Source organism: Rhinichthys klamathensis, unplaced genomic scaffold (assembly GCF_029890125.1).
Source record: "Rhinichthys klamathensis goyatoka isolate OS25496 unplaced genomic scaffold, OSU_Roscu_1.1 h1tg000040l_1, whole genome shotgun sequence".
Lineage (NCBI taxonomy): Eukaryota > Metazoa > Chordata > Actinopteri > Cypriniformes > Leuciscidae > Rhinichthys > Rhinichthys klamathensis.
The window spans coordinates 14285001-14293868 of record NW_026606587.1 but is presented as its reverse complement, the minus strand read 5'-3'; the positions used below and the strand labels follow the sequence as shown (position 1 = coordinate 14293868).

General features: G+C 40.5%; 1 protein-coding gene across 1 annotated transcript in view; it reads right to left on the bottom strand.

Annotated features, from left to right (window-relative positions):
- Positions 1-225: 225 nt before the first annotated feature.
- The window catches only part of ccn1l2 (cellular communication network factor 1, like 2), a 13107-nt gene continuing 4464 nt past the window's right edge, over positions 226-8868 (bottom strand). Inside the window, exons 3-5 of the mRNA XM_056246498.1 lie at positions 8461-8796; positions 1540-1739; positions 226-531 (exon numbers count right to left, since the gene is read on the bottom strand). Of these exons, the coding sequence (XP_056102473.1) occupies positions 226-531; positions 1540-1739; positions 8461-8796 (842 nt within the window). The remainder of the gene's footprint in view (positions 532-1539; positions 1740-8460; positions 8797-8868) is intronic.

Below are 8868 nucleotides of genomic sequence, written 5' to 3'. Positions count from 1 at the left end.
TGCACTTTTATCATGGATGGATGCACTTTTATGGACTAAAACAGAAACAGCCATTCACTGCCATTATAAAACTTGGAAGAGCCAGGACATTTTTTATATACTGTAACGCTGGTTGTATTCGTCTGAAAGAAGAAACTCATATACACCTAGGATGACTTGAGGGTGAGTAACTGGCAAATTTTAATTCTTGGGTGAACTAACCCTTTAAAAAGTGAGTTTTAGCCATCAGCGAGAGAAGGTGTGTGTGTCGTTGTGAAGGCTGACGGTGGGCGAGGAACGCTCTCTCTGAGCCCTGCAGGAGCTTCTGCTGCACCGGCAGCGCTGGATCCACATGACGTTACGTGTGATGTTCTCTCCGCCCGGGCAGAGGAACCGCAGACGCACCGTTCGGGAAGCGGACGGCCGACAGCACCTGTCATCCACACACACGCCACACACACGAGGCCGGTAGCGGCGAGCCGTGGAGCAGCCGGCAAACGTGATCCGCTCTGGTTCCCGAGACCTCACTGTCCGTCGACACTTCTTTCCTCTCTGAATGACAGTACAAAGCAACAGGAAACCATTAATGAGAGTCATAATACCTTTGCGAAGGCATTATTTGTAAAACGGTTATCATGTTTGATTGAAGTTTAAAGTCCCACTATAGTCAATAATTTTAGCACTTAAAACTCATCTTTGATCACCAAAATGACATTTTTTAACATTTTTCTTCCTTGAAAAAATGTCTTCATGTCTTAAAATATCTTGAATGTAACTCGACACCCTCGCCTCATTTTATATACGCGGTTCTATGAATATGCAAATGAGCCCCGCCTCCACTCACTCACTCAGCTCAGAGATCCACTGGTTGACGATCACACGTTGATCTGATTGGTTACAAGGTCGTTTGTGACATCAGAAACACCAGCGATTTCAAACAATTTTAAGGAGAAAATACTCAGCAATGCTGTCAACTTATGAATTTACACATGGTTTGGTTTGAAGCATATTAAAAACACCACATGGACATAAAACAACTTTTAAAGCTGGATTTTCACCACAGGGGGACTTTAAGGTACACTAATATTTCTCATGTTCAAAGATTGTTTGGAGTCCCTTTCAAGGAAGGTCTGTTCACTCGGCGGCCATATTTGCAACACGTCAGCTATTTCAGGCATCCCAGACTTGCCACTCTCACATCTTATGCTCTAATAGCATTAAAAAGATTAAAAAGTGTTGCCTTGAGTGACATGCAAAGATTGAGTCTTGGGCATTTTCTGGAATATTTGTAATTGGGAGAAATATGTGAACTAACTGGACGAATTTTGTCTGAAACTAGGCTACTATAAGCTACTCAATATTAAAGGTAAGGCAGGCAATGTTTTTCATATGCACTTTTAGTTATATTGGTTGAAACTCTCTTTACATCCTAATAGCAATCAATAATAGAAGTGGTCTACAAACACAAAGTATATCTTCTGTGGAAGTCTTAAGAAAAAAGTATATGGGTATATAGATGATTGAATGTACAGTATGTCTACTCATTTCACTATATCTCACCTTTATAGTTGGCGTGATATCACATTCTCGGATCTGGCAAAGGCGCGTCTCTCTAACCAGCTTGCACTGTGCATTGCTATTGCTCACACGACTTGAGATGCCAAACCCGCAGGAAGCAGAACATTCGGACCAGTCGGTGGTCTGTGGGAAACACTGGGATGTTGGGAAGGGGACCAGAGACACCGGCACAGACGCCCACTCTGCAGCGTAAATGAGAAAACAAAGTCATAAAGAAAACATTTCACCTTTGTGGTTGCTAAGGTACTTTAACTGTTGCTAAAGTGTTCAGAATGGTTGCTAGGGCATTATGGGTAGTTACTAGGGGGTTCTGGGTGGCTACTAGACAGTTGCATACTGGTAAAAGTTAAAGTCCCCCTGTAGTCAATAGTTGTATGCCTTAAAACTCATCTTTGATCACCAAAATTACATATTTAAACATTTTTTCCTGTGAAAAAATGTCTTCATGCCTTAAAATGTCTTGAATGTAACTCGAATTAACTGTAATTGATTACAAGGTCGTTTGTGACGTCAGAAACACCAGCGATTTCAAACCGTGTTTTTGAGACTGTCTTTGGTTCACTGCAGTTTTAAGCAGAAAATACTCATCACTAATGCTGTCGACTCATGAACTTACACATTGTTTGTGTTAAAGCATATTAAAAACACCATATAGACACATAAACAACATTAAAAACTGGATTTTCACCACAGGGGGACTTTAAGGTCACGTTTTAAGTCAGGTCTTTGTTTATTTTGTATTTTGTTACATGGATTCTCACTTCAACTTGCCTTCAGTGAACATTCGTTACATTTTTCATCTAGATGCCAAGGCCACATTTCTCATTTTTGTTTCATTTTAATCGATGCACTAAAATAACTAGAACTGAAACTGAAATAAAAATGAAAAAAACTATATATTTTTAAAAAATCAACAACTAACAAAAATTACAAAACACAACAACATTGCTAAAAATCCAGCTTTTAATGTTGTTTATATGTCTATGTGGTGTTTTTAATTCACTTTAAGACAAGCCATGTGTAAATTCATAAGTTGACAGCATTGCTGAGTATTTTCTGCTTAAAACTGCAGTGAACCAAAGACAGTCTCAAAAACACGGTTTGAAATCGCTGGGGCACGTTCAAGTTCAAAACGGTGCGCAACGTTTTGCTACGGTTTCCAAAATTGAACGTCATGTTTCCTGGAAACGGTGTGCAACATAGATATCAGATGTCTATGGTGTGCAACCCCAAGGGGGTAATCCACCAGCCGGAAACTGAAGTCTCCCCGGGCGCCGCCATTGGCTAACAAGCCTTCACCTGGGCTGCGTTCAGCGCCGACAAAACGTTGAAGAACGTTTTTTAAAGCTGCCGTCGGCAAATTTTTTTTGATCATATTCAGTGAAATCGACACTATAATCTGACAGAACAACATAAATAAAGTGGTTTTAGAAAAAAACCCGAGCTTCTAACTCCACCTGGAGCGTGTTATTTGTTTTGCAAAAATCCACAGCTCCCGGTTCATCATGTCCAATCAGCGCAGCGGGTGTGAGATCTGACTGTCAATCACAGATCGGGCACACGCCACCCCTCACGCACGTTACAATCACATGCACACGCCTGAAGTTCGCGGAAGTTCGCGCAGTAACGAAGAGTGATGGCGGAAAATCAAGTACGCTCATTTAGAGTATAAATGACGTTAGCAATTGCAATCTATCGGTAGATTAGCCAGGACAGCATACCTCCAAATACTCCATGGTGTTGATGGATGCTGATGAGACGGGCGCGTTCCAGGGCTCTCAAGTTTTGAAGACAGGTAAGAGTGACACCCAGCCGACGGGGGGTTGGATACATTTTTGTCATTGGTTGTTGCGTTAAATCTTACCCAGATACAATAGTGCTATTTTTTTTTTTTTTTTTTTTTTTTACAGTCAAACATACATACAAACCAACAATCCATAAATCTTGTAAATCCATAATTCCAGAAGTGACATAAAAGTGATTTAAGTGTTTGATCTAAGTGTGTATGTGAGCGGGTGTGAGTGTGGGTATGTGTATGTGTGTGTATGTGTGTGTATGCGTAAACAAAGTAACCATTTATTATCTATTACCATTGTCATTACCATCACCACCCTACTCCCCACTACCACCACACTGCCAATATTGTGTTGGTCGATTTTTATTTCCATCCTACCTCCTATGTAACAACTGCCATTGTCAATCCTGCACAAAATAAAAGATGATATAAGATATAAGATAACCTTCCCCCACATCTCATCAGTCCCTCTCTTTTCCTAATTTTTTTTTTTTTTTTTTTTTTTTTTTGTGTTATGTGCAATGTCTAAGGTGCATTAAAAGAGGGAGTACAGTGCGAGAGTGTCTCAAATTGGGACAGAGATGCTGTCCCGTTGAAACCACTTCTCGCCTGTCTTGCCTGCCTTGGTGTTTGTTAGGTTTTCCATACATATTCCTTTTTTTTTTTTGTTCTATTCTATGTTGTGTTGCATTAAAAGCCCATGAAGAGATAAGGGGGGAGTTCTTGCAGTAGTGATGACAATGACACTTAATTCCAATACAGCATTGACAATGGCAAGATTAATGATAATAATTATGATAATAATAATATTAATAATAAAAGACAATGATGATGGCAGTGGCGACCGCAATGGTGAAAGCAAAAGACAGCAACAACAGCAATTACAACAATGAAAAAATAAAAGTGAAAATAGTAACTATAACAATAACAGTAAAGATAGTAATAACAATGATGACAAACAAGTTCCAACAACTAAAATGCATTAATATTCGTGGGTTGATTAAGAAGGTGGGAGGAGTCGGAGTTGAAAACAGAGAAAGGATTCATAGCTGTAAGAGGTCAGAAAGTGTTGGATGGCAGAGGTCAGTTTCAGATGCGTAATTATAAAGGGGAGATGCGTATTCCACTGCAATGAAGTCTGTAATAAGATTTTTCCAAATGTTAATGTGTAATTTATTTCTAGTTTTCCAGTTCATGAGGATAGTTTTCTTGGCGATGGTTAGAGCTATGAGGAGTATTTTAGAGTTTATAGTTTTATCAGTGATTATTGTGAGGTCTCCCAGCAAGCAAAGAGAAGGCGACAGTGGGATGTGGCAGCCGACTATAGTGGATAGTGACTGTGTGACCTCTTCCCAAAAGTGTTTGATTGGAGTGCAGTGCCAGGTTGCATGGATGTATGTATCTGTAGAATTTTGATTGCAATGTGTGCAAACTTCTGATGTGAAACCCATTTTAGCTAATCTGTTTCCCGTGTAATGTGTTCTGTGAAGTATTTTGTATTGTATTAACTGAAGATTCGCATTTTTGGACATGAGATAGATGTTTTTACAGATTTGGGTCCAGAAGTTGGCATCAGGGGCTATTGAAAGATCGTTTTCCCATTTTATTGTTGGTAAGTGTATGGTCTGAAGTTGGTTTGAAATTATTTTGTATATTTTAGAGAGGAGTTTCTTTGGGGAGGAAATGTTGACCAAGTCTGATATTGCCGGTGGAGATTCTAAATTTGTGTCTCTGATGTTTATTTTTGTCAGAACAGAAGATTTGATTTGCAGGTATTTTAAAAATTTGTTGCTCCCGATGCCATACTCCTGGGCCAGTTGCGGAAATGGTCTAAATGTGTTAGATTTGAAAATATGCTTAATGTGGGTGATACCCTTTTCCGCCCATGTGTGAAAATTCAATGTTTTTTTATTGCTTATAAAGTCACGATTGTTCCATAGTGGGGTGAGGTTAGATGGAGCTAATGTAGAATTTGTGATTTGGTGAAATTTCCACCAGGCTGTCAGAGTGGCGGCTATAGTTACTGCATTAAAACATGTGTGTTGTTTAATTGATTTGGTGAGAAACGGTATGTCAGCTATATTTAATTCTTTGCATAGTGATTGTTCTATATCTAGCCATATAATATCAGATTGGGTGGGGTGAATCCATTTGTATATGTATTGCAGTTGGTTAGCCATTGAGTAATATTGGAAATTTGGTGCTTCTAGTCCTCCTTGAACCTTACTTTTTTGTAGTGTAGTGAGTTTTATCCTTGGTATTTTATTTTTCCAATAGAAGCGATTTATAATGGAGTCTAGTGATTTAAACCAGGTGAGTGTGGGGTGGGTTGGAATCATTGAGAATAGGTAATTAATTTTCGGTAAAATCGTCATTTTTATTGCTGCTATCCTGCCGATTATGGAGATTGGAAGGTTGAGCCACCTGAGCAAATCGTCTTCTATTTTTTTTAGCAGTGGTGTGAAGTTGAGTGTTACCAACTCTGACAGTCTGGAGGAAATCTTAATGCCTAAGTAAGTGATGTGATCATGACATATAGATATTGGTGATTGATGGGGTGCCACATCCCATTTGGTTTTATGTAAAGGGAGGATGGAAGATTTGTTCCAGTTTATTGCATAGTCTGATATTTCTGAGAAGGACTGGATTGTTTTAATTATTTCTTGAGTAGATGCTAGGGGTTCTTGTATATATAGTAGGATATCATCTGCATAAAGTGAGATTTTATGTGTTTGTTGTGGTGTTTCAATACCTTTGATTGCTGGGTTTTGACGGATAGCTGCTGCTAAGGGTTCGATAAAAATCGTGAATAGGGATGGAGAGAGTGAAAATAGTGCTATTTTCTGATTGGCTATTGTGTAGCTCGACGAACAACACCAGAGGAAACACGCTTGATTCATGCCGGTTCCATAGTGAGAGCGGCGCGGCCAGAGTTTTGGGCGCTGCGGCATATTAAATATATTTCAAATAGTTTTTCAGCGTGAGAAATACAATGTGTGGCGGGAGAGCGTGACAAAAGACCGAAATGAGTGACTGTCACGCTCAATGCGTGACACTTGAGAGTCCTGGCGTTCACTGAAAATCTGGTGCACACGCACTGACGAGCATGAACTGGGTGGGAGGGTATCCGTTTATAGTGGGGAAGGGGCTTGAGAGTTGTAAACATTCAAAATTTTCCTAAATCCACTCAATCTGCCAGACTTGCCGACTGGAGCTTTAAACAGAAACGGTGATGCGTTGAACGCACTGTTGTGATGACGCAAGAGTTGCAACTACGGCAGCTGAGAAGGCTTTTTGTGTTCTTTGTGAAGAATTTTCGGAGCCTGATGAAGTCGGTATAAATATGTTTAATACTTCAAAATATGCCCGATGTTACAGTTACTGCTTGCCGCCCAGAACACAAGAGAACATCCCAATCGAGTGAAGGGATTTGTGGAAACTGAAATGGAAGCACATCTTACCTAATAAAGACTAAAACACATCTATTTAGCCTCACATTCTTGTTGTTCATAATGTTTTATTAATTTTCTTTCTCATTTTTAGGAAAAGCACTTTACATGCATTGTTTATTTCTATACCAAATGCCACACACTTGCAATGAAGCTAAAAATATAAACAACTACATCGTTATGTTGATATCCTATATTTTTACAATAATAGTTACGACAAACATGTCTTCTAATATCCTTAGTTGTTGCATATCGAACACATTTGTAAATTACTTCCATTGTGCGAGTTCTCTTTAATACCGTGTGCTTTATATACATGTTGCTGCTGATTGGACTGCAGTTCTGACACGCCCACCAAACAAGAGAAAACGCATCTCAAACCCCGTTGCACACACACCGGTGCACGCCGTTTCCAGGAAACATGACGTTCAACCCGGAAACCGTAGCAAAACGTTGCGCACCGTTGTGATCTTGAACATGCCCCTGCTGTTAGCATCCCATTGACTCCCATTCATTTTTGCGTCACTTTGACAGCGAATAACTTTACATCTGAGGCGTTTAAAGACTCCATTTGTCCATTGTTTATTTCTAAAGAAACACGACAATGTATAAAAGGCTCCATTACCTTCTATGTTACATTATGGCCCCGTAGAAGCCGTTTTTGTAAAAATAGGCTAACGATTGCGTCATAACACGTGACTCTCTGTCGCACAGTAGAGAAATTACCGTATAGACAGAAGGAGAAGCTCGCGCGCAATCGGGGGGACGTGGAGGCATAAAGTCAAGGGAGAAGCCCATAGAGAGTCATAAAGTTGCTCCTGCTGCGAGCTCATGGACAGCTAATACTCACGCTCTCCGGCTCTGCAAGATTCGGAAGGGAATGATTCAGATTCCTCTTGGCACAGCTACTAGAAGACGTACAAGTTGCTCACGTCACATCTACGTCTTCAAGCTCATCAACATAATGATGTAGTTGTTTATATTTTCAGCTTCATTGCAAGTGTACGACATTTGGTATAGAAATAAACAATGGTAACCTAATTAAGTGCTTTTCCTAAAAATGAGAAAGAAAATACAGGGTATTAAAACTGTATGAACTACAAATAAAGTCAGTATGTGAGGCTATAGATGTGTTTTAGTCTGGATTGTTGACGGGGGATGTAGCTTTCGTGAGGCACACACGCAAGGTCTCTCGCTCTCTCCCTCTCTGCCCTGCTCTCTCACCTTCACTTTCTCCTCACAATCATGACGTAGATCCACAGCTAGATCAATGAGTATAGAAGCACTATGATTACAATGACCTCCGATTGAAGTGTCACAAAATTCAGAAATTATCGTACATTGGGATTTTTTTCATTATTGATCATACATCGTACAGAGGTCAAAATTATCGTACAAATACGATAATTATCGTACGTCTGGCAACACTGGTGAGTGGAGGCGGGGCTCATTTGCATATTCATAGAACCGCGTATACTAAATGAGGCAAGGGTGTCGAGTTACATTCAAGATATTTTAAGGCATGAAGATGTTTTTTTTCACTGGAATTTTTTTTAAATATGTCATTTTGGTGATTAATGATGAGTTTTAAGGGATATAATGATTAACTTCAGGGGGACTTTAACATATTTAAACGTATAAAACGTAGAAGTGTAATACCTTGAACAGAGCCCCTGGTGGACTGTGGGCTGTCAGGGCTCTGTAAGAGTCTGCTGATGTGGTTGTACGGTGTGTGTTGAGGACGGGGGTCCGACGGTTCTTCCCTGATGCTGTTCTGATGCTCACACACCCACTCCTCACAGCAGCGGCCCGGTGGCGTCTCCAGGCGAGGGTGTGTGCAGTGTGTGTCGGGCACAGGGATGTGGTGTGGACACACAGGCATGCAGCCCAACACACCATCCATACAGATGCACTGGTGTCTGCAGTCGGGCTGGAAGTCCTCGCCGTGCTGATACACACGCCCACCAAACTCACACGGGCGGCCCTGGGCGTCAGCTGACACACACACAAACACACACACACACACACACACAACAGTGCTCACAAGTTCAGTCAAGAGCCGTTGAT